The sequence below is a fragment of the Lutra lutra genome, chromosome 7 (genome assembly GCF_902655055.1).
Source record: "Lutra lutra chromosome 7, mLutLut1.2, whole genome shotgun sequence".
NCBI lineage: Eukaryota > Metazoa > Chordata > Mammalia > Carnivora > Mustelidae > Lutra > Lutra lutra.
Genome location: NC_062284.1, coordinates 30,035,028 through 30,061,499, shown reverse-complemented (window position 1 = coordinate 30,061,499; position 26,472 = coordinate 30,035,028). Strand labels below are relative to the sequence as shown.

The 26,472-nt window shown below is 42.6% G+C and overlaps 1 protein-coding gene across 3 annotated transcripts in view; it reads right to left on the bottom strand.

The window, feature by feature from the left end:
- SIN3A (SIN3 transcription regulator family member A) overlaps window positions 1-26,472 on the bottom strand; it is a 76,116-nt gene that overhangs the window by 16,155 nt on the left and 33,489 nt on the right. For all 3 annotated transcript variants that reach the window (XM_047737226.1, XM_047737228.1, XM_047737227.1), the window contains exons 5-17: window positions 25,632-25,914; window positions 24,329-24,580; window positions 23,284-23,436; window positions 22,979-23,137; window positions 20,681-20,770; window positions 18,088-18,206; window positions 17,320-17,530; window positions 16,895-17,011; window positions 14,362-14,600; window positions 12,369-12,552; window positions 10,836-11,409; window positions 8,326-8,495; window positions 3,679-3,852 (exon numbers count right to left, since the gene is read on the bottom strand). In XM_047737226.1, coding sequence (XP_047593182.1) covers window positions 3,679-3,852; window positions 8,326-8,495; window positions 10,836-11,409; window positions 12,369-12,552; window positions 14,362-14,600; window positions 16,895-17,011; window positions 17,320-17,530; window positions 18,088-18,206; window positions 20,681-20,770; window positions 22,979-23,137; window positions 23,284-23,436; window positions 24,329-24,580; window positions 25,632-25,914 — 2,725 coding nt within the window. The remainder of the gene's footprint in view (window positions 1-3,678; window positions 3,853-8,325; window positions 8,496-10,835; window positions 11,410-12,368; window positions 12,553-14,361; window positions 14,601-16,894; window positions 17,012-17,319; window positions 17,531-18,087; window positions 18,207-20,680; window positions 20,771-22,978; window positions 23,138-23,283; window positions 23,437-24,328; window positions 24,581-25,631; window positions 25,915-26,472) is intronic.

The following is a 26,472-nucleotide window of genomic DNA, read 5'->3' as shown; positions in this document are numbered from 1 at the left end:
AAACACAGGGTGAAGGATATGAATAAGCAATATACAGAAAAGGAAGCAGAAATGGGCAATGGCAGAGAACAGGGAAATACGAATCAGAATAATATAGTTTTCTAGCTACCCAAATGGCCAAAATAAAGAAGTTTGATAACCCAGTGTTAACTAAAGATGGGGAAATGAATGCTCTTATGGAAGTGCACCCTAGGGGAGCCTAGGTGGCTCAGTCAGTTGAGCATTGGGCTCTCGATTTCGCTCAGGTCATGATCTCAGGGTTGTGAGATCAAGCCCTCCACTAGGCTTGGGCTGAGCATGGAGCCTGCTTAAGAATTTCTCTCCATGAGGGCGCCTGGGTGGCTCAGTGGGTTAAAGCCTCTGCCTTCGGCTCGGGTCATGATCCCAGGGTCCTGGGATCGAGCCCCACATTGGGTTCTCTGCTCAGCGGGGAGCCTGCTTCCTCCTCTCTCTGCCTGCCTCTCTGCCTACTTGTGATCTCCATCTGTCAAATAAATAAATAAAATCTTAAAAAAAAAAAATTTCTCTCCAGGATGCTTAGGTGGCTCAGTTGGTTGGGCGTCTGCCTTCGGCTCAGGTCATGATCTCAGGGTCCTGGGATCGAGTCCCACACCGGGGTCCCTGCTTGGCTGGGAGTCTGCTTCTCCCTCTCCCTCTCCTCCTCACCTCTGCTTGTGCACACTCGCTCTCTCTCTCTCTGACAAATAAATAAATCTTAGAAAAAAAAACTCTCTCGCCCTCTGCCCTTGCCACCACTCATGTGCTCTCTCAAAATACATACATACATAAAATCTTTAAGAAAAGACAAGACGGGTACACTAGTATATATAGCCTGTGGCTGGAGAGAGTGAAATGGTATTCTCCATTAAAATGTAACATTCTGGGGCGCCTGGGTGGCTCAGTGGGTAAAGCCTCTGCCTTCGGCTCAGGTCATGATCCCAGAGTCCTGGGATCAGGTCCTGCATCAGGCTCTCTGCTGAGCAGGGAGCCTGCTTCTCCGTCTCTCTCTGCCTGTCTCTCTGCCTACTTGTGATCTCTCTCTCTCTCTCTCTGTCAAATAAATAAATAAATAAAAATCTTTAAAAAATAATAGTAAAAAAAAAAAAAAGTAACATTCAGGGATGCCTGGGTGGCTCAGTTGTTAAGCATCTGCCCTCGGCTCAGGTCATGATCCCAGGGCCCTGGGATTGAGCCTCACACTGGGGTCCCTGCTCAGCGGGAAGCCTGCTTCTCCCTCTCCCACTTCCCCTCCTTGTATTCCCTCCCCCACTTTCTCTCTCTCTGTCAAATAAATAAATAAAATCTTTAAAATATAAAATAAAATAATGTAACATTCAGGGATACTTGGCCAGCTCAGTTGGTGGAGTGTGTGACTTGTGATCTCAGGGTCCTGAGTTCATGCCCCACATTGGGTGTGGAGCCTACTTTAAAAAAAAAAAAAAAAAAAATTGAAAGAATATATATATATTTAGTTAGTTATTTAAAATGTAAAATACGCACATCCTTTGACCCAGTGATTTCATTTCTTGGTCCCCACCTCAAATTCTAACATATGGATTACAATTAACATAAGCACTAGGATACAAGCAGCAGGATATAGCACTATATGAGAAAGTAAAAAATGTAAATTGTTTCAATGTTCATCCTGAAGGGAATGATTTTTTTTAAAAGATTTTATTTATCTAAGAGACAGACAGAGAAAAAGGGTGAGCATGGGGAGGGCAGAGGGAGAGAGAGAATCTCAAGCAGACTCCACACTGAGTGTGAGACAGATATGGGACTCAATCTCACGACCCCAAGATCATGACCTGAGCTGAAATCAGGAGTCAGGTGCTTAACTGAGCCACCCGGGTGTCCCAGGAATGACTGTTTTTAAACCTATGGTACATTTTTAAATTATGGTACATTTTTACTCTTAAGTACAACAAAGCAGTTGAAAAAATGAACTCAGTCTATATAAACCAAAACAGAGAAATTCTAAACCATACTAAGTGAAAAAACCACAATGTAGAATATATATACTAATGTCATTTATTTCATATACATACACGTATGTATGTAAAGGCACAGAAGAGGGTCTGAATGGATACGGAGAGCCAAACGTCGCTGAGTTCTTAAAAAGCAGTGTACAATGTACAGAGAAACAAAATAGAGAGGAGGCTGGGACTCAGGGTTGGGCAGGGGATCTGAAGGGCTGCTTATGCTTAATGTTAATCCTATCAAATTTTATTCTCCACATGCACATTTTAAAGGATCACTGACATGATATAATTTTTTTGCTTATTAAGTCTTTGTTTTTGCTATTCCGGCTGCTACTCTGAAAACTATTCTTATCCATAGGGTGAGTCTATCCATCCCTTCACAGGCCTTCACCACGCAATGTAATCCATTGTTAAGTCACTGTGCTTGGGGATGGTAATTCTGCTCCCCACGAAACAACACACACTGAACTTCTAACAAACATTTATAGGTTTAAAACTCAGAAGAAGAAGAAAAAAAAAACAAAAACCAACCCTGAAAAGCTTAGGAAATGTGCTCTGTCCTGCGAAGAGTGCAGGTGATAGACTAGAAACTACAGAAACAGCTGAAAGTAGAAGCAGACAACAAGTGGACAATCTGGGGTCAGACCAGTCAAGTACACAGAACACACCCAATAAGGATATGTTAGCTCTCTCTGCTCGGCCAACTACAAACCTTATTCTGGGCCCCTGGAACCTGCCCTTCTTATGTAAATACATACAAGTTTTGTTCATTACATCTCTGCAGTCATAGTACACATAGTTTTATTTCCTTTCACCTGATGTAGTATTTTTATAATTTATGATTAACTATTACTAGCTGCAAAATATGCCACCTGGCATTCACACAATGGGCTGCTAGTAACCATTCCCACAGTGGGCTGTATATCTAGGTCATTCCCAACTATTTGCTTTATTAACTAGCAACAACAGTGCAGTAACGGTGGAAAATGGAACAACCTAAATGCCCAGCAAGATAGTCACAATCCTCCATAAAATAGGAAAAGATGAAGACCCAGGTGTTGCTAAGTGAGCTAAATAAGTTACAGACCATTCTGCCCGGTATACTCGTTTTCAAATCCAATAAAAGCACAGAAAAGTCTACAAATGTGTCATCAGTAATTATTTCTAGGAAACACTACAGGTGATGATTTCCCCTTTTCTCTGCATTTCCTATCTTTTCTACAAGGATCATGGATTATGTGTATTAGCATATATATTTATTTAAAATTTTTTGGTGGTCTCTACTCCTAATGTGGGGCTCGAACTCATGACCCTGAGATCAAAAGTTATATGCTCTTCCAAATGCACCAGCCAGGTGCCCTTCTGTACTAACATTTTTAAACAAAGCATTATAATATTTACAAAGCATTATACTACTAAAAATACTCAGAGAGAAAAGAACAGAATACAAAATTGTAGAAATCATATATAACAACTTTTTAAAATATAAGAAAGTAACAGATCATCCATGGGAGAATTTACTTCCACTTTTCCATGTTTTTCATTCCCTCCAGTGAGCTCAGAGGAACTCTAAGAAGTTCCAGGAGTGGCATCACGGCATCAAAGCATCCTGATACGGCTTTGATTTCTGATGGAGATCATTCCAACAACTTATACAGTCACCAGCATGGTCCTGGGGTACATGAGTAACTCTCACCTTAAAGCAATTCTCATCTGACATGAGTTGCTCAGCCTTCCGCTGGTATGTTGACTCCAAAAGACTCCTGGACGTCTGCGTGTTCAGCTGGCCTCCGGTGGCCCCATTATTGTTTTCTGCCAGGTAAAGGTCAGTCACCTGCACACAGATCTCATCACTCACGATGTGCTGCAGCTGGAATCAAGCAAAGACAAGTCATCAGTGAACCAAGAAAATATTTCTCCCTTTGACAGTTCCAGTCACTCAGCTCAGAAAGGTTTTTTGGTTGATTATTTTAGAAAATTAAGCACACAAAACCAGTATTTCATATTCTTGGAGAATAACTAAGCCTAAATCTTCAACAGTATCACTGGTCCTTGAGTAAAGCTTTCCTATCTATTTAAACGCAAAACTGGGGCACCTAGGTAGCTCAGTCGCTTACGTGTCTGTTAGGTTCAGGTCATGATCCCAGGGTCCTAGGATCAAGTCCCATGTGAAGCTCCCTGCTCAGTGGGGAGCCTGCTTTTCCTCTCTCTCCACTTGTGTTCTGTCAAATAAATAAAATCTTAAAAAAAAAAAAAAAGAAGGCAAAAGCATAAGCAGCTCATATTACTGTGCTGCTTATTTCAAGTTTTAAGGAACTGTAAAACAATTTTACATGAAAGAAAATTCTCATGGATTCCTGTTTTTATGGTGCTTCTTTACCATTTACAATTTGCTTTCACTCTCATTCCCATTTGATCTACACAACTACCCTGGGAAGGAGGCTGAAGGGGGTGCCCTGTTACACAGGAGACAAATTTCCATTTTAGATGAGAACACTCACTGTGTGCCAAGGTGAGGACAGGGTCTGTGGAGAACCATGAAAGCAAGATCCCTCTCTATATTCTCAGCCTGAGTACAAAGTCTGACACTCACTAGGTATTCAAGAATTGGCTGCTGAAATCACTTACCTAGGGGTTCTCAGCTGAAGGAACAGAGTTAGAACTAATTTCAAGCTTCCTGACCCCTAGGCCAATATTCTTTCTAATACATTACTTATTTTTCTACATCAGATAAAAAATATAGTACTTAAATTGTAAATGTTTATTGACTCAATTTCAACAAAGGTCAATCACTACTGACTGCTGGTAATTATTGAGAATATGTTGTTGTTCTTTTCTTTTTCCTAAAAATTTTATTTGTCAGAGAGAGAGTGAGCACAAGCAGGGGAAGCGGCAGGCAGAGGGAGAAGCAGGCTCTCTGCCAAACAAGGAGCCCGATGTGGGACTCGATCCCAGGAACCTGAGATTGTGACCTGAGCCGAAGGCAGACGCTCAAGCAACTGAGCCACCCAGGCGCCCCATGACTCTGTTCTTAAACTATCTGATGACTAGAAAGTTGAACCATTTAGAGTTTCCATTTTCACAGGTCATGACTATATTTTTCTTTCTTTTTTAAAGATTTTATTTATTTATTTGACAGAGATCACAAGTAGGCAGAGAGAAGGGCAGAGAGAGAGGAAGGGAAGCAGGCTCCCTGCTAAGCAGAGAGCCCGAAGTGGGGCTCGATCCCAGGACTCTGGGATCATGACCTGAGCGGAAGGCAGAGGCTCTAACCCACTGAGCCACCCAGGCGCCGCCCATGACTATATTTCTATTGTGGAATAAAAATTCCCTCAAATGAAACTTCACTCATAAAAAAATGCCAGAGAATATAAAAAAACATACAAGAAGAAAGCAAAATGTTAACTGCAATATCAATTTGTCTATTTTACTTTAAAATTCTCAAAAACCACTAAGCCATTCTATTTTTAGGAAGATACATCCTTTTTGAAGTGCTAGTAACTATGACAACTACTTATTTTTAACATTTAAAAAAGTCTTAAATGACAAGTATGTGTATTTGTAGATAAATGGACACAGTACAAGGTCAGAAGGGTGACTGATCTGACAGTGGTAGAAAGGCCACCAACTAGAGATGGTTACATTATAATTAGTCCACACAATGGGCTCTCAGGTGGCCAATAAAATAATGCCTATGATAACCTGATAACATAGGGAATAGCTTAAGATACACTGTTGGGGGGTAGGCAGTGTAAAAAAAAGTACATCTAAAGCATGGTCCATACCACGTAGACACTTCTGGTTAAGACCTTCTTGCTGAAATAGACCATGTCACTGACTGGCTATCTGGCCCCTCCTAGAATCTTTGAAAAGGGCAGCCCTATAAAATCAGGGACAAATGGAGAAGCTCACACTCCCAAGCTAGGCTGCTGAGATTCTCCTTCTTGCTAATTTGAAATGACACAGTGAATGTGTTTGGTAGACTTTTTACAGACGAGCATCTAGATAGAAAGGTCAAGCAATGCTGGGGCCAGAGGCACCGCCATGGCAAGCCAAAGCCCCAGGGGGCTGGAGAAGCCTTGAGTACATGGCCAAATGTCCATCTGCAGAGAGAAGCATGAGAATGAAGCAGATTTCCAGAAAGAAGGCATGCAGGAGAAGAAAAAAAACCAAAAGCAAAAAAAAAAAAACACAAAAAAAACCCCCCAAACCCAAAAAACTTCCCAGTACAATCCCTACATTGGCCATTTCCTGAGTTCTGTACTAGGTATCTGTGAGACCACCTACCGTGTTAAGACAAATCTCTATTAAACTACAGCTGATCCTTGAATAACATGAGGGGTGGGACACCAACCCTCCCACACAACTGAAAATCTGCATATAACTTTTGAACCTGCCTCAAACCTAACTAGTCACATACTGTGGCCGATAAGCCTCACTGATAGCAAAAACAGTCAATGAACAAATATTCTGTATGTTATATGTATCATATACCATATTTTTACAATAAAGCTAGAAAGTATTAGGAAAATCCTAAGAGAAAATGCTTTACAGTGCTACGCTGTACTTATTGAGAAGAATCCAAGTGTTAGTGGACCAGCATAGTTCAAAGGCCTGCTGTTCAAGCAGCAGCTGTACTCTGGAAAAGGTAAACGTATGGCTTAACCTTGAAATATATGTTCTACCTCTGGCCAGAAATGAACTCTGGGGGAACATCAAACAGGATAAGGAGAATGAGAGGAAATATGCCTCCAACTGAGGAGTAAGGTGAGAAGCATGAACATATGTTTTAAAAACACTGGATTTGGGGGCGCCTGGGTGGCTCAGTCAGTTAAGCATCTGACTCTTGATTCTGGTTCAGGTTGTGATCGCACAGTTGTGGGAATGAGCCCCACACGTCAGGCTCTGTACTCAGCGTGGAGTCTGCTTGAGATTCTCTCCCTCTGCCCCTCCCCACCCTGCCCCCTGCCACACGCACACGCGTACGTGTGTACACGTGCACGCGTGCTCGCTCTCTCTCTCAAATAAAACCATAAAAAACAACACTGTATTTGGGTTTCTGGACAAAACCTATTTCTTAAAAAGGTTAGACATTATACATTACTGACTCAAAATCATAACCAGGTGCTTTTAATAAATGGATAATTACGCCAGCGCCCGGCTAGCTCAGTCGGTAGAGCATGAGACTCTTAATAAATGGATAATTATATCTACTGTTTCAGAAACCAATCTCAAGCTTATGAAAGTTAATTCTACTGGATTTTTAAAGTTGCTGTGTTGCCAGTGTGAGAGACTTTACTTCCACACTGGAATGCAGAAGCACACGATAACTGGAGTCTTTATTTTACATATATCCAGATTTTCCATATATTTAGATTTGTTTGTATCCACACAATGATTTCCATCAGGAAGGCCTCTTAACGTCTTCAACTTCCAGGAAAAAACCTGAATACCTGACAACCTTCACGAAGATGCCAAGATTCAGTTATGCAAAGTGTTCCTCCTTGACTCTGAGCAGATCCTGCGAAAGGGCGCAGAGCCATGCGTCCTTCCAAAATCAAGGCAAAAAAAAAGCCTGGGTACTTGCAAAGAATTCCATATTTTACTCCAAGAAAACACTGAGCAACAAGTTTTTACTCCCCATAGTGGCAGTGAGGACTCAAGAACTTTCTTTGTCAAGTTTTCACTTTAAAAAAAGTGACACACCAACAACATACTCTGATCCCTTCAGAAATTCAGAAATCAAGGCAAAAGTGGAAACCTGACTATGTGCTATAAATGATCACAGCTGTAAAGAACATATTCACAAGCTCCTAGGGTGCCACAGGAACACACCACAAAACCAACCACGAATCTAAGTCAAGTGGAACCTCAGATAGGGATAGTATTACAGAAGATGTATAGAACCATTCCCGCAGAAGGAACTTTAAAAGTTAAATGAGCATAGTACACAGAATCACCAACACCTCAGACATGGAAGCGCTCCCCGCTGAGAGCTCCCCACTGGGTGATCAGGTAAGAGCTGGGCCAGGACCAGGGCTCGCTCTACATGTAGGCAGCAGGAGAGGGGCAGCACACCTAGGCAGTACTAGGCTCTTTCAACTGTGAGGGGCATACTGAGCAGAGCCAAGGACTCCATTTAGCGGCTGAAGCTCTGTTAACACGAGCAATCCGACATCACGTTAACCTCCCCCTTTCTGCTAGAGAGCCATACGTCCATAAACGTTGCTTGAGCAAACTGCCCTTTTTTCTCCAAGAGAAATCTTGCCTTTTCTCTTTGCCTCATCCATCTTTAGGTAAGGACCTCTTCCCTCACCAAACCTAGCCTCCACCGTGCCCTCACCTGTCTGACAATGCTCTGGATTAGTTTGTCCATGGTGAAGGCAATGTAGGCGTGAATGGTGAACATCTCTCTCAGCGAATCTTCGTATTGCGACGAGTCTATGTTGCCATCGAGCAGGCTCCGCACCATGTCCAGAAAAGCTGGGTAATAATCTTCTACGTCAACATCCACTGTGGGAGAGATGGGAGAGGTAAGGCCTTACCCTGCTATGAAGAGTTCAGGAGAGACATCAGGGTCAAACTCCGAGCTGGCCTAAGGTGCCTCTGATGGAAGAAGCCTGGGTAGTCAAACACACACGCCGCGTCAGCTGTAGGCAGAAGTGCCATCTGACAGGCGCTACAATGGCCAGTGCTGTCTATCAGAGGACAGTGACACTGCAACTTTAATGAGGGCTCTAACACTCTATCCACGCCATAGAAACACTTCATTATAGTACAGTGGGCTCTGCCAGACAGGAGGGCAGAATGTCCCAGGGAAGAAGTTTCTTCAAAAAGTTGTTGGCTCTGGCGCTGAAAGAAGAACCTGCCCTCCCAGCCTGCAGAGAGCATTCCTCACACAGGTCACTTGCTCATAAAGCTATTTCAATGAAGCATGAAGTGCAGATGAGAAAAGGCAGACAGCACCGCACTGGAGCCCTGGGAAACCCCTCAGGAACAGAAAAATAGGAGTGCAAATTAAATCCCCTATGAATAATGAAGTAACCTGCATTTGTCAAAGTCCTTCTGTTTAAAAATGGATTCCCAACGTTGTACTTCACAAATTACATTAAATGATCTATGCTCGCTGCGCATGAATCACCTCAACCAACAGCTAGAATCTTATCAGTTGTTACAGAGACATTCACCTGGCAACTCGCAGAGTGCAAAAAGAAGCATAAAAGGACTGTGCCTTTAACTTATACTTAAGACTGATTTACTGATCTCTGGAGCTGGCAATCAAGATGGTGGCATGAGGGGGTCACTGGGGTGTTGGTTATACTGGTTCTTGATCCAGAGGCTGGTTACACATGTGTGTTCACTTTGTAAAAATTCACTGAGGTACACAATTTGGATCTGTATCTTTTTCTATATGTATGTTGCACCTTGATAAAAAGTTCACTAAACTGAAAAAAAAAAAATTACAAGAACTCTTTTGTCCCTGACATCTGGTTACCCATTTTTAAAGACTATACAGAGAAAACAGGTGGGGAGCAAAAGCTAAGTCCGTCTCCATTTATCTGAAGTGTGATGGGCTCATCAAAGACATGCAAAACAGAGCATACAGTTTAAAAGCAACTGGCTTAACTTTCACCACAGAACTTCACCTTGTTCAGACCCAAATCACAGGCACGGGCTGTGCTACCGAGAGGCAGATGCTTTCACACCAGGATAATGCTGGGAGCACAAGCCAGACTTGTGCCCACGAGCTATGATCAGTGTGAGGCTTGCTGTTACAGCTCAAGACCCAACAACATAAGCCTCAAACCAGGTTAAGTCAGTGATTGAGACAGGATTAGACTATTTGCTCTCTGATTTCTATCCAAGCAGATGTTATCACCACTCTTGAGATCCAGAAGTTGTCTCTCTCAAGCTAGGATTGCCGAGAGAAAGGGTTTTAACATTAATATCCAGGGTCATTAGCTCTTCAACAGATAGAAAATTAGGGCCACATGTGGGCTTCTTAGAGCAGCAACAGCTTAGAAATTTTTTAAAAAGATAATTCACTCCACAGGTTGGCTATTTCTTCAAGGGTACAGAAGAAAGGCTCCACGGAAAAAGTTTCTGGCTCACAGCTCAAAAACCTCATTTATGAAAGGAATAGTTCTCTAGAAGCCAGCAACAGAGAATCACATAAAGCACATGACGGCTTCCTCAGCCCACATTTATTTTTCCTTCTCCTGTGTTCTCTATCTTCATTCTTGTTCTGTCTGTTCCACTGTCTCACACCGTCTCTTGACTTCCAATCTCCTTTCCATAAACTATTTCTATTTATTAAAGAATGAGCCATGAACCTCACTGGCCAAGAAGCCCTGCCCACACATACCTGAGAAAATTCGCATCTGCCTGAGGCATGAATAACTCGGAATTTGTATTCCATCATGGAGCAGAATGGACTGTGACATTCTAGCCCCACCCTGTCCTTTAACACACTCTGCAATACCCCAGGGATCTGTCATTTGGGAAACTGATGGTGAGGGACACCAGCTCCCCAGGTGGCCACAGCAGCAGCTACTGAATGGCTACAATCCTAGCACCACACAGGGAGCTTCCCTACTCAGCCCAAGCCTCCCAACAATTCTACAAGGTATTAAGGAGCAGCTCCATTTCGCAGGTACACAGGTTTGGGGAGCTGAAGGAAGGTCACACAACCAGTCAACTGCAGAGCTAGGATCTGAACCCCGGTCAGATCCCCGGCTATAAGGCCTGCCTGCTTATGCTTGACGTGTGAAAGGCGGCAATCTCGCGCCTAATTCAGCTCTGAGGTCCCCCAACCCCTCACATCGTCCAGAAACCAACAGTCTAAGCACTCACTAGGTTCTTTGAGACGTAGCTGGATGGCAGGGCTGTCGCTCTTGTCTCGTTTTATGCCTAGCACTTCCCGTTCCCACTCTCTCTCTCGGTTTTCTTCTTCAATCTGCCGTTCAGCCTGGGAGCAAATCCTCAGCAGGCGCGAGCAGAGGATCTGGTGCAGCCGCATGAAGATATACCAGTTGTTATTAACATAGAAGAGGTTGTACACTTCATCCATCCCCCTTAGCTTCTGAGCTGCTGTGTTACTAAACAGTAGCTTGGACTTAGGGGGACTGCCCCCAACACCATTGTGTTTCTTAGCTGCCCCTGTGGCTTCATCTACATCCATCTCTTCTTCTTCCTCTTCCTCCACATCCGAAAGATCACCTCTCTGAGCAAAGAGCAGATCTGGAATGAAATGATGCATGATTTGCTTGATTTTGTACTTGTCCTCCTTCTGAATGCCTGTCTGCCTCTTCACGTGGTGGATAATCAAAGCAGCAGCATCTTCCAGGATCTGTTTGTCTTCGTAGGCAAGGGAGAGGTGTGGGCCAACGGGTACACCGGCATTGTCTTCTGTAGCCTGCTCTTGCCTCTAACAGGAGAGAGACGCAAAGTATTATGTGACATGTGTCCAGCAACAACAAACAGATCTACGAGACCACGCCAGCAGTCCATGCCACTACTAACCACAGTGGCAACCGTCTTCCAACCCGCAACTTCAGAAACAGATACAGATAATGCGGGAGGTGGTCTGACACCAAGATACTGGTATTTTCTAGACTGTGAAGACTTACTGGGGACAATGGGACAAAACTGGGACCATCTTTGAAAATTCTATGTTAGTGTTTATGGAGAGTACTACAGGAGGTCCAGGATTTGAGGTTTCCAATCTGGGGTGGGGGTGCGGAAGATGACAAATCTCACAAAACTGGCAGAACAGGGATGCTTACTGAAGGTTACTTAAGAGCTCATTCTACCACTCTCTTCCCCCCTTCCATCTATGTTTGACATTATCATGATAAAACACTTTTTAAAAATTCAAGATCATGTAACTTTTAGGAATTCTCAATCATATTGTATTTATAACTCTATCCATACCCCATGACTGTGAGCCCCAAGAGAGCAGGATTAATTTCTTAATCATCACTATATCCTGCCTCCCAGTACTATATACACTCCTGGTAAGTATGCTAAATAAAGATTAGAAAGTATCTAGGGATTAATGATGAGTGTTTCAGTTGTGGGAAGCTGACAGGGGCTACGTGAATGAAAACGAGCTACGGTTTTGAGGGAAACAGGACAGTGGTAGAGGGAGGCAGGAGGCACAGACAAAGCCAGGATGGTAAACCGGGAAACCAGTGTAGCAGCTTGGGAGTAAAGGTGAGGTTTACAGTGACAGAATCAGGAAGAGAAGTCTGGAACAAGTCTGAAGCAAGAATCAACATGTCTCTGAGGGTCTTGCTTTCGTATGCCAAAGGTAATTTCCAGGAGTCCAAGCCACACTGAGCATAAAGACTGGGTCCTCTCACGGATATAAAACGTCCAGCTCACCTCATCATAGATGCTCTCAATCTCGTTAAGCAAGCTCTTGGACCTCAGGACTTTGGTGTCATTCTGTTTAAAGTTGATGCCCTGGTGGTCCAGTGACTTCAGGTAGTATTTCTCATTTTGCTCTCTCCAGACCTTGTTAAAGCCTCTCTGGGCTTCTCGCCATTCTTCCTCTTTCATCTTCAACCTGGGCGGAGGGGGGTGGGGGGAGGGTAGAAACAACAAGACGTGGGAATCCAGATGTGGGAATTTTAAGGGAGAGAGTTAAAGTCCTTGGATTTGAATCCTCGCTCTGCCATACTAGACTGTTTCCTTATCGAGGAAATAGGGATAACAATACCTACTCTCTAAGGGTTTGTTTTTTATTTTATTTTTCAAAAAGACTTTCTTTACTTATTTGAGAGAGATGGAGAGTGAGTGAAGACAAAGCACCAGCAGGAGATAGGGAGAGGCAGAAGGAGACTCCCAGCTGAGCAGAGGGAGGGCTCGAACCCAGAGCCCCGGGATCTTGACCTGAGCTGAAGGCGCATGCTTAACCAACTGAGCCACCCAGGTGCCTGTCTAAGGGTTCAGAAGTGAGAAATGTGTCAGACTTACTTTATTTCAAAAGTCAAAAGATACAACAGGTCAAAATTGTTGGCAACTTTGGATACTTTTATTCAAATTGTTATTCAACCCAGGCTTGAACTCTGTTACCTGAGGAACTGACTTATCCAGGACTTATTTTGGGGAGGTAATTTGTCCCAAAGTCAGAAATTTTACCTAGAATAGTTATTTCTCAGCATTCCACAGAATACACTTGAAAAGGGGGTTCACTTCCTTGGCCAGCTGAAACAAGCACATCTCTTTGCAGCAGGACTTCTAAGAACATTCACTACACTAATGTAAATGCAAAAGTCCAAGAGCAGAGTACTTGCACAGTAATGCTCCTTTGCACACAGTTTGGGAATTTCTGATGGCAACAACTGATCTTAACACTCCAAAAGCGAGGAGAGTAAAATCAAAACCAGCACTGGAACTGCAGAGTATTCTACATCTCAAAGCCAAAAGTTAAATGCTGCTGGCATGGCAGGAAGAGGAACAGCCTGCGCCAGCTCTTGAGCGGGAGACTAGGGAGGGACAATAAAAGTCAGGCAGCTGTGAGACACACAGCACACAAGAATCCCATCATCACCGTTGCAGGTGATACTGAGAGATGGTCCAGCTGTTGGCTGGCATTCACAGTGTGGTTCAAAGCGCCATGGCCTTGAATGAGCCTGTGGCTCATCGGCTCTAGCTCTGGCTTCCTTGATGCCTGGTCTTAGGTGGGTACAAGAGCCCCTCGACACTTCAGGCTGAAGCCTTGACAGGATGAAAAAGTTCTTGGTACAAATGGCAAGCTAGACTTTTTAAATAAAACATCTATTTTACAAAGATGAAAGAGTGATTTTCCTTATTAAAAAACAAAGATGTTAACAAAGGTTAGTATTGAGTGGCAGGAATGTGGGAGGTTGTATTCTACTTTGTTCTTTTCTGTATTTTAAAGTATTCCCTTAAACACACAGCTTTCCACTATGGACTTTCAAGGTATGTTCTCTACTGCTGGTTACACAGAACCCCATCAAGAAGCTCCATTATCCTATGGTCCACATAATTTCCAACAACCAGTGCTGGGGCAAAATGGAAGTCTCATGGGATAGTAACCAGGTTGAAAATGAGGGCCTTGGGGTGTCTGGGTGGCTCAGTCATTGAGTGTCTGCCTTCGGCTTAGGTCATGATCCCAGGGTCCTGGTTCGAGCCCTGCATTAGGCTCCCTGCTCAGCAGGAAGCCTGCTTCTCCCTCTCCCACTCCTCCTGCTTGTGTTCCCTCTCTTGCTGGGTCTCCTTCTGTCAAATAAATAAATAAAATCTTAAAAAAAAAAAAAAAAAAAGGAAAGAAAATGGGGGCTTTATCTATTGGGACACTGAATCGGTCATGAAACATACTAAAGCACAAAAGGCACATTCAGTCAGTTACCTTTTAAGGACAATTGGGACAGCAATGGAAGGGTTCTTCCTCAGACCATCAATGATGTCAGCTGCTTTATCAGCATATATCCTCTGGAGTGCTTTTCGATGAATAACTTCCGATGTGCCCCCGAGGGTGTTGTCCAAGCGAAATTTGGCTTGTTCCTCAGCAGACAAGCGAGAAAGCTTCTTCTGTATTGCTTCCAGAACCCGGATCGTTGCCAGATTGGTCTCTAAAACTACATCAAGCTAAAGCAAAAGACAGTGTGCTCAGGACCCAAACCAGAATGGAACAGCAGTCAAAAGTATGAAGTAGGGAGCCAAATTCCTTGGATTTGAATCCCACCTCTGCCATAGTAGCCACACAAGATTCTATTTCCTTATCAATAAAATAGGGATAACCTCATGTACTCTCATAGGCTGTTTTCTAGATTAGATGATATAATCCTAATAAAGAGTTTAGTGCAAGGCCTGGCACAAAACATCCAATAAATGACAGATAAGTGGTAGTTGTTACTTCCAACACCACCGGTGTGCTTTGCTTAGTACTACTGACCCCAGACCACAGGGACCTCACATAAGGCAACCTTACTGACACTTTCCCCTGAACTTTCCTGGATTGCTGAAATCTGTTAGGAATGATAAAATGAAACAAAACAAACACACAACAATCAGAAGACCATTCAAAAATGATAAATCAGTCTTATATGTGAGGTTTTTCAGGTTTACTTGAAATATTTAAATATTTAAAAGTCTTGTTCTACGTCCAGTAATAATAAGAGCAGTGACTACCATTCCTTGAGGACTTCAATGTCGTATCTGTGGGTAATCATTTAAATTCTAATAGAACTCCTGCCACTTACTTTCTGGCAAGGGCCTACCCAGACCTGGTGAAGAATAAGACTGGCAACCTTTGAGTAACTCTTTTGCTAGGCTTAATACAACATTCTCTATACGAGAAACAGAAAACGAAGTAAACAAGAAGTCTCAGGGTCCTGTGACCAAATGTCTGTGGAGGAGATCCCAGGGTGGCACCGTCGGTTGAGCGTCCGACTCTTGGTTTAGGCTCTGGTCAGGATCTCAGGGTCTTGAGATGGGGCCCCCTGGGGGGCTCAGTGCAGAGTCCACTTGATATTTCTCTCTCTCTCTCCCCCCGCCCCTCCCCTGCTCAGGCACATGTGCATGCACATGTACTCTCTCAAGCAAATACATTAAAAAAAAAAAAAAAAGGAAGTGTCCCAAAGTAATTCTGATGAGCAGGATCCCCTACTAACCATCAATGCACAGGTAGTGTGATCAAGAAATAAATGTTTTTATTCAAGCCACTGAAATCTGGGGGTTGTCTGTACTGCAGGATCACTAACCTATCCTGATGTATAAAGGAATGCTCCTTCAAACTAGCCCATCCCACCCAATCATAAGCACATGCACACACACCTTCATCATCACGCCTGTAATTGCAGATGGGAAATGCGGATGCTGCCTTTTATAGGCACACCAGTTGAGAATAGGAACATCCTGTCAGAAAAAGATGCCAATCTCTGCTTTCTAACTCCTCATCTAACCTTACTAAACGTAGGTAACAAGGAAATGCTTTCTTCACCCTGATACAACTTTCCATGGAAGTTAGTATCTGTCACGATCTTGTTTGTGCAAATGGTGGAAACTCCTCATGAACACTGCGGCCAGTCACCTTCAAGTGGCCAAGCAACATGCGACCCTTCATTCAAGACACGTCAGGAACCGCCGAATCACGTGGGAAAGGGGAACGGCTGGCAGAGCCTTATCAGCATGGGTTTAAAAAAAGAGCAAGCTCTCGCCCATCTATATGAATAAGCAGGGCCAGTCACTTTCATATAACAAATACCTTAAATAGGATGCAAATCATTTTACCTCTTCCAACACACTGAACATTCCCTTTTTGTTGATGAGATCCGTGAGCTAGATGTTTTAACACACCGGGGATTCTGAGCCCACTCTCTGTACTCCTACTCCTGGTACTGGGGCTCTACCAGCTCACTTATTTACTCCAGCTCTTCCTTTCCCAACTGCTTCAAAATAAAACCCTAATTTCACTTTCACAAGGAGCCAAGTAACAGATTTGAAGAGAAGAATTCCAGTTCTCACAGGAGAGCTGGTTTGCTAACCACGTTAAGATACCTGCTAAGAGTAACAATACACGCTTTAAATAATTAAACCTCTTTAAGAAAGCCCAGTCAGTCTTGAGATACTGTTTTGTATACCCTGTAAAACACAATAACCTTTAAAATGCTGTTAAAAATTCAAGGAATTGTTATTCAGCCATCAATGGATAACTTCAAAAGGGTTCAAGTGGCCAAGATAGGTCACACTTGCCCTAAAATATTACTAATGTATTTGATGAACTCAAAAACATTCTAAGTAGAACAATAAGCATTTACCAGAGAAGAACATGAGACTTTGGCTCTCCAGTCTCAAAAATCCAAGCCTCACAGATATTTAAAATATCTTAGCATTTAGTGCCTCCCATTTCCACAACCTCCAAATGATAAAGGAGCTTGTACCTCAAAGCGTTCATCTTCACAACGATAGATGTGTTCTTCATACTGGGTTTTCTTGGAACTAACGAAGGTGGAGTCCTCAGACCAGGAAGGGAAGGAAACCCAAGTATCATTTAGAACCTTTGGGTAAAAGAAGATAAACTGAAGCTAAAGTGTAACAAAGCTTTCTGGTAATCAAGCATTCTTAGTAAAAAGACAGATACAACTCTAGGGGATGAGAGAAAGCACCAACATTACAGCTTTCACCTTTAACAAGTTTGCAAAGATTGGAAAGGTTCTGGACAGAAGTATAAAACATTTTCTTCTGAGAAAAGACTTCTAGAAAAGGGTCTTGATTTCCTTATTCACATAGATTCTCGATCCCTGGTGTCACTCCCTTCTGGAGGAAGGAAAGACTCAGAGCTGACCCTTTCTAGAGAAGGCCTTACCTCTTTACAGAGAGGGGTCCGTCCTGTACACTTGGGCTGCTGGTAACTCTTTGGTAGGGCTCGGTAGCTGGAGCCCAACCGTTTACAAGAGGCATAATCTATCTCCATGGCAATGCCCTCTGTGGCTCGTTCCTTTGGAAAGGTTTCCAGATGTACAGACTCCTTATAGCCCAGAAAGTTTTTAAACCAATTAAACAATTCAGGGAATTTCCTGAAGAATCAAACCAAAAATTGGTGAGCAATCAGAAGCATGATGCAATTATCCTGAGGTATTTGGTATTGGGTCAGAACTTAACTACCAGGGACAAATTCCAATGACAATTATTATTTCCTGCCTAAGAAGTTCTGCTTCTGAGCATCTGGCTTCCCCTTTTCTTGTAGAGCGCTCCAAGACTGGTTAGGGTACTGAAGGAAGAGTTACACTGAAACTAAGCAATAACCAGCTGTTCTTCTAGTCAAGAAGACCACGTGAATGCTCAGATCATTCTTAGGTTGTCAAATACAGTCAAGATTCTAGAACCCCAGAGAAGACTGGTCTCTATAAACATCCAACACTGGTCAGCACACTGGGAAACCATTAGTCTTGGCCAATGCCCTCTCTGCCTATTTTTTCATCTGTAGTTAAACTAGAAGAATTCCCAGAGGACTCCTATGACACTGACATTTTATGAGTCAACCAACTGACCCACCATGATCAAATTATGATTGCCCATCACATATGCTCACCTCTACAGCACCCATCAGCGCTGAGTCCCTCACTCCACTTACCCCAGAAAAGGAGAGACTAGCTGCACAAGTTCAGCCCGAGAGATCACCTCCTGGTTAAAGATAACAAGACAGCGCAGGAAATTCTCATAGGCCTCTGCACTCCGCAGAGCCTTTCGGACCTTATGGAGACAACCAGAAGAGAAATAGTTAGATGGGAAATCAAGAGATCCTGGATTGCTTTTAAAAGATTAGGGAAATTTAAACAGTTATTTGATGATACTAAAGGAGCTGATGTTAGTTTTTTTAGATGTGATAATGACTATGTTTGAGAAAAGTGTTACTTTAAAAGGAAACTTAGTAGTTATGAATGAAATAATAAAATATTTGGAATTGGTCTCCAAATAAGCCAGGGTGGGTAAGAGTACATATGAAACAAGAACACTGGCTAGTAGGAGGGAACCTCCAGCAGAGGCTGGAGGATGGGTACATAGGAGTCATTCCACTCGGCTCGTCATTTCACATGTTTAAAATGTTTCACAATAAAAAAAATTTAAATGAGATCCTAGAGTAAATATTACATTTATCTTCTTATATGCTTGATTTTCCAACCATATCAGAGTTCTCCTAGTTTTTGTTGCTTCTCCTGACAGATGTTGACAGCAAGAATCTTTCGTCAACACCGTTTTTAAACTCTGGTAATCCTGAATAATTTTTAAGTAAGACACTTCCGTCCTCTGAGCTGATCCTTTTCCTTCCTCCACTTATAATACTGAACACTTCTAATATTCTAACTTCTAACTTCTAACACTTCTAACAAAAACCTAAAAGTATTCAATGGCATAAGCAAAGTAAAACTAGCCTGGCTAGATGAGCAATCTGGAATTTTAATTTTAAAAGTAAATTTTTAGGAGTGCCTGGATGGCTCAGTCATTAAGCATCTGCCTTCGGCTCAGGTCATGATCCCGTGGTCCTGGGTGAGTCCTGGGGATGAGTCCCTGCTGAGCAGGGAGCCTGCTTCTCCCTCTGCCTGCTGTTCCCCCTACTTGTGCTCTCTCTCGCTGACCAATAAGTAAATAAAATCTTTTTAAAAAGTAAATATTTAGCATTATGGTCCTTTAGTGAAGACTATAGACAGATCCTCACGAAACCTAGCAGTTAAGACAACCCCTTCTCCAGGCTCCTGTATACTTTTATAACTATCAGTCAGTAGATATTACATGGACTATGTATTTTCAAAGCCAAAGATGAAAGAGAACTGTACTTTTTGTACTATACATAGTATCGACTGACTTTTAATTTTTTATTAGCCTTTAAACATGCACAAAAGTAGACCGAATAGTCTAATGAACCCCATGTACTTGCCCAGCCTCAATAATCAATATACAGTAAATTCTATTTCATCTACAACCATGTCCTCCACCACTGAATTTTTAAAGCAAATTTCAGGCATTTCACCTATACAGCTGACCTTTGAACAACATGGGTTTGAACTGTGTCCACTTACACGTAAATTTTGATACATATAGCACTGTAAATATATGTTCTCTTCCTTATGATTTTAATAACATTTTCTTTTCTCTAGCTTATTTATTATACAGTATACCATACAAAATATGTGTTACTCAACTATTAAATATTATTGGTAAAGCTTCTGGTCAACAGTAAGTTTTGGGGAGTCACAATTCTACTCAGATTTTCAACCCCCATTGTTCAAGGGTCAACTATGTACCAGTATGTGTCTCTAAAAAATAAGTACTCCAAAGACAAACAAAAAAATACCATCACTCCTACAAAATTAACTTATTCACACCCCACCCCTCCACTCTCTCATTGTCATTTGTTGGTTGTAAGTATTTCCACATTTCCCTTAAAGGCACCAAATGCCCAGGCAGCCCTCACAAGTGGTTCAAGCCAGAGCGAGACAACCGTTCAGCAGGACAGCGCACACAGGCAGGGCAGGCTAGAGAGAGATCAGGAGGCACCAATCACGTGAATCCGAAAACACCTGCCCTTTTGCAAAAACCCAAAGGTGCAAGACAGGGTAAATCTGCACCAGATCATCCCAGGCTGGTTCCTGCCGGTGAGAAGTCTGACAGTTACCAATTACCCTGATGAAAGCAGCTTGCTAATCATCAAGTCTACTCCAAGGAGGAAGTCAGACGTAGGAGGAGAGTTAACCAAATATCACACAACCCTGTTTACACCAGTAATCGCAACGCTGGCTACATATCAGGATCACCCAGGGAACTTTGAAAACATACAGTTAAATGAAAACTCCCACAAACCCTATATGTGATACCACATTTAAGTACCATGAGCAGTCAAGATTACAAGTCATCTCAAGTCCTCAACAACTGGTGCACACCTGGATATCTACAATGAGGAGCTCCAAATATCTCTCAAGAGTAACATCACGCATTTTTTAAAAGCGGTCTTCCGCCATGGGAAATGCTGTAAACTACTTCCAAAACCAAAACAGACAATGCTACTGCTTCCCTAGCTGTGCTAATGGTTCCAGTAGCCTGAAAGGACCAACAACTTAGAAACTATGTTAAGAGGCAGAAAGTCCTAATCAACTAAAACAAAATCCTCTTGGGGATAGGGGGATTTTTCTTTTGGCATTAATAATAAATCTAATTCAATCACTACTCACCTTATCAAAAAATAATGATTCAGTTCCTACACCATGCTTGCTGGCATCTGCCATGGAAGAATCCTTTAGGCTGAGCAGTTTAGGTTTCTTCTGCAAAAGAAGGAAAAATACAAACACATAAGATCCAAAGAGGAGAGTTCTTGGAGTTTTATTTTCATCTCTGTTCGATGGGTCCGTCACTGACCACTGCTGTCAATAATCTGCAACGAATGAGAGAATTCTCATTTACGTTAACTCATTAACTTTTACACCCTGAAAGATTTCCAACTATCTTCTCCATCTCAGTTTGCCCCCACCCTGAGGTTCACAGATCATTCTACTTCCCGAATATTTTCCCACTTCAATACTGAGGTAACAGAATATCCTCACTTTTTCCATTAGCCAAAAGTAACTTAACTTGGAACCTAGTGCCACCACCTCATCTTCTTAGAGATGGAGGCAAAGAGCTGGAGCACACTACCAAGAGAGGGTAGAAATCAACCTTCAACCTTTTAGTTATAATTCAATTTAAAAATTCATGAAAAGGGGCGCCTGGGTGGCTCAGTTGGTTAGGCAACTGCCTTTGGCTCTAGTCATGATCCTGGAGTCCCAGGATCGAGTCCCGCATCAGGCTCCCTGCTCGGCAGGGAGTCTGCTTCTCCCACTGGCCTCTCTCCTCTCATGCTCTCTCTCTCATAAATAAATAAAATCTTTAAAAAAAATAAAAATAAAATAAAATAAATAAAAATTCATGAAAAAAAGCACAGTTTATTTTCCTAAGAGAAGCAATGACTCTTGTCAACAATATCTACTTGGATCAATTTAAGATTACGTTTTCAAAGGGAATGAATACGCCACGACATAACTGTCAGGCAAGAATTCCCGCTTATAAAGTCATCCCTCAACCACCTGTGAAGAAATGCACAAACTCTGAGGGAAGCAGCACATTTACCTTCACCGCCTTATAGTGCAAACTCTCAAGAGCCAAAGCCTCTGCTGCGTAGGCTGAGGAGGAAAGGAGGTGGGGATTCTAATCCCCCTTTCTAGTGTTTCCACCTGAGGGTAATCAAGTGTGGGAGGGGACGGAAGCAAGAGCAGAGCTGAACTGCCAAGCTGATTCTTGCTACCCATAGAACTCTTTACTGAAGTGAAGAAACAGAAAGTATTTCTACGTTCAGTTTGCTTTCAAAAGGAAAAGCCATTAGACACTAAAAAAGTCTTTCAAGGGCACCTGGGTGGCTCGGTGGGTTAAGCCGCTGCCTTCGGCTCAGGTCATGGTCTCGGGGTCCTGGGATCGAGTCCCGCATCGGGCTCTCTGCTTGACAGGGAGCCTGCTTCCCTCTCTCTCTCGCTCTCTCTCTCTCTCTCCGCCTGCCTGCCTCTCTGTCTACTTGTGATCTCTCTCTGTCAAATAAATAATAAATAAAATCTTTAAAAAAAAAAAAAGTCAAGTGTGAGCAACACCTAACGTGTCAGTAGTCATCTGCTTGTTCACCAGTCACTGCCTACTGCTAGAAATTCCACTGTTAGAATAGTGAGAAAATACCATGATTCATTAATTAGATTCTGCAGACATGTCCCATCTTTTCCACATTACATACTGCTCTAGAATTCACTGAAGCAACATTCAGTACATACACCTAGCTCTCTCCCCGGCACAGCTGCACGACAGGCTTGGCCTTCTGCAGGCAGACCGTCACGTGTTTACTCTAATGAGAAGCATCATGTGATAGGTCACTAACAACTGAAGATCCCCCTCTGCTACAGCCCAACGGTCTGGCCTTGGAGACAACAATGATACAAACGAGACCTGGCAGCTGAACAAAGAAACCTGGGCAGGATAGGCCTCTAGACCAAAGAGATCTCACAAAGTATAGACACTTTACTCACAGGAGGACCTTAGAGGCCACTGACTTATTTCTGAAACAATTAACTCAATAATCTTCCTTCTTCTTATCACAAGGCAGGTTGAAGGCATCAGTAAGTCAGAGGAAGGGAAACATTAGTTAAGTCTCAGAAACCTTTGGCACCAAACAAAAAAAGACATGATGGCTAATAGCAAAGAAGAGAGAAAATATAGAGAAAACAATACAAACTCCAAAAGTACAGTAATTTGTGTAATCAGTGATAGTCTAACATTCTTTTGCAAGCCAGATAAGAAGCTTTGCATTGAGTGTCTGTGACATACACCAACTCACTCTGAGTATCCAAGATCCAACTTTCAACACTCTTGGATAAGAACACGAGAACAACCCTGGAGTACTTGTCTGTGAGGACTGCTCCCGAAAGTCAAACTGTGCAGGTGCTGGCCATCCTCACCTTTACCGGAGGGGTAGTTCCCGTTCCTGAGTGCCTACGGATCTGGCAGCCATTCTGGTTGGGCCTCTGTGGCTTGTTGTTCAGCTGGGGCTTCTTCACAGTACCCCCATGGTCATTTCTAACAGAATCAACCTTCTCAGCCGTTGTTTTGCTTAAAAGCTAAGTAAGACAAGGATAGAGATTAATTCTCTTACCAAGTAGGCATATCATTCATATCAAACAGAAAAGATTCTGTTTCCAGCTTCCTAACTTAAATTTTAAGATAATAGTTCTAAATAGTATAGCTCTTTCTAAATAAAACTTACCACAGAGCTGTTGGCATCTGGTAGGAACTGTCCAAACTCTGACAACAGATCTTCCTGATTTTTAAAAAGACGAGCCACCTGGGCATATACTTCCTGCTCAGTCAATGCTGGAGTGTAGTTTCCTCCAGCTTCCTTGGCATTTCGTTGCTCTTTCTGACAGGAAATTTCAAATGGGAAGGTATCATATAAGAGGGCCACTACTTTGAATGACTGACTCCCTTTTGCACACTTTCTGGGATGTTATCTACTTGGGCTGTACCTAAGAAGAAAAGTCTACGTTCTTAGCACTTGTTTTAACTGCAAGCTTTTAACGTGAGAAATGAGTGGAAGATGGTGGCTGACAATTTTTTTAAAACTAGGACGGGGCACCTGGCTGACTAGGTTGGAAGAGTGTGTGACTCTTGATCTTGGGGTCATGAGTTTGAGCCCCATGCTGGGAACAGAGGTCAAATAAATAAATTAAATATCCTTTAAAAAATAAAATAATAGGGGCGCCTGGGTGGCTCAGTGGGTTAAAGCCTCTGCCTTAGGCTCAGGTCATGATCTCAGGGTCCCGCATCGGGCTCTCTGCTCAGTGGAGAGCCTGCTTCCTCCTCTCTCTCTCTCTCTCTCTCTGCCGGCCTCATGTGATCTCTGTCCTTCAAATAAATAAATAAAATCTTAAAAAAATAATAATAATAATAATAATAAATAAAAGAGAGTATATGTGAATGCTCAGGGGACCACTACCAACCAATAAAACACAAGATATTAGAGAAATATCTCCTCCTTCTACTGTAGATGAACTACACTACACAAATCATCCTCTAAACCCCCCAGATAATAAGAATCTGCTTCACAGGGCAGTAACTTCAAAGTCCTATTGTTATAAGGCAATTAAAGTCAGGCAAATCAAACTAGCTTTATAAACACACATCACAGTTTCTAACCTGTTGACTTCCAGTAACAATTAGAGACCACAGTAATGGTTATTCAAGTCCTTCTCTGTTCAGATGCCCTCAGCGTGTGACCTGGCTACGGCAGGCTAAAAGAACGGATCTCTTACCTGGTATGTGTGCAAAATCTCCAGGAACGCTTTGTAGATGTCTGGTTGGCCCTGGAACCTGTTCTTGATTTTATTAACATAGTTGATGGCATGATTAAACTCCACAGGCTGATTGTTCTGCAAGGATGGGGCCGTTCCCAAAGAGATTGTCACTGGTGTATGAGGCTGGACAGGTGGAGAGCGCGGGGATGCATATGGTGGGAGAGGGGGAGTCTGCTGACTGGCTGGAGTATGTGTTTGTAGTTGGGAAGGCTAAAAAGAAAAAAGTCATAGTCTCCTCAGGAACACAGATGGTCTGACATAGGAAAAAAAGGTCAAACTAAAGAGAAACAAGATGTCTGATCAACAAACGTCCTTAATTCACTCTGGCCAGGCCATTTTAGGCCAACTCAAATCATACTGGGCAGGGGTGGGGAGTGCAAAGGGCTCACACATTCTAATACAGATTAATTTTAGTCTCAAATTTTCTAAATACAACCTGAAAAGTGGCTACATCTCCAATTATAGGGCAGAATTTTTCTAATGCAATTTTTAAGCTCACTCAACAGGTGCAAACAGAAGAGGGAGAAAAAAAAAATACAACCCTCACTCTCCATCAATCTTTAATGTCAGAAGACACTTGTTGCAGAAATCCACATAAAAATCTTCTAAACTACCTCTGTCCAATAGAACTGAGGTGACAGCAATGTTCTTTCACACTGTACTGTCCTACAGAATACAGCCACTAACCCACCCGGGGTTACTGAGCACTTGAAACATAGCCATTAAAACTGAGAAACTGAATTTATTTTAATTAGTTTAAATTTAAACTCAGCCATATGTGGCTAGTGGCTACAGTATCAGACAGTGCAGTTCTAGAACAAGAACATTCCACCACCATCATCACCACCATCGGTAGGGTCTTCTGCTCGGCTTGATATGACCTAATCTGGTAAACTGAGTGGCTTTTGTAAGATGACCCCATGGGCAACAGCATAATCTGATCATGAGATGATCGTTTCTGCCATGCTGTCAAAGTACTACTATTCAAGTCAAGTGGCCATCTGTTGGGATGTTCATGGTTCAATAGGGCAGGAGGCGGGGACAAAAACAAGTCCTCATAGGTTACTGATGTGTTGACTTAAACAGACATCTAAATATGTGGAAGGTAAATGTAAACCATCTTACAGCGAAGTGACTATGGATCTTCTCTGATGAAATCACTACAACTGATGTCTCTAAGTCTTATATAAAGGGGACATGTCAAAGGAGGGTGCTCTCTAGGGATGCATTTTACATGATGCAAAGTATTCCAAGTGCTCACCTTGCTGACTTTGGCAGGTGGGGGCTGAGGAGCTGGCTGGGCAGGAGCTGGGGCTGACTGGGCTGAAGGCTGGGAAGGATGTTGGGGTGGTGGCTGAGGCTGGGGCTGGATGCCATGGGTGGGGATCTGATGAACCTGGCCAGGAGTTGTCACGTTCACCATGTCATTGGTTTGCACCTCAATCTTGTAGCCAGGGGGCAAGAAGGTATTGAAGCCCATAATCAGGTCAGGGTGGCCTTTGAACAGCTGGGACACACGACTAATCACTCCTGGAGTGTCAATGCTGATTAAAACAAAAAACAAAACACACACACACACACCACAAAAATTAAAGTGGCAAGCTTGACCAACAGCCTAGTAAGAAAAAAAATAACACATTCCACTAGGTTCTTTGAACAGGAAAATGTAAAAATCAATCTGCATATTATAAAATCAACAAAACAGAAAGAATTCTGAAATTCCAAAGCAATTTTAGCATCACATTTATAGAGGTTTGGTCACAATTTTGAACAGAATCTATGTTCATGATTAACAGTCCTAACAAGCAGATACTCTCATCAGTAAATCTAAAGCAGCAATTCCCATTCAAGACCCACCCTCTGACACACCAGCATTAATCATTATGTGTCTACATTTTTTACGAATTACTCTAACAGTGAACCATGCCAGAATATCAGCGTATCTTAAATCAACTCAAAGAGCAGGTAACCTAATCATTTTCAGTTTACTTCCCTGATTGAGGTGAAGTAGTAAGAAAAATTTTAATGAAGAAAAATTAACCAATAGGGAGAATACAAAGGTCTAGGGCCACCTGTAATTTTCATCAATAAGCCATACATAA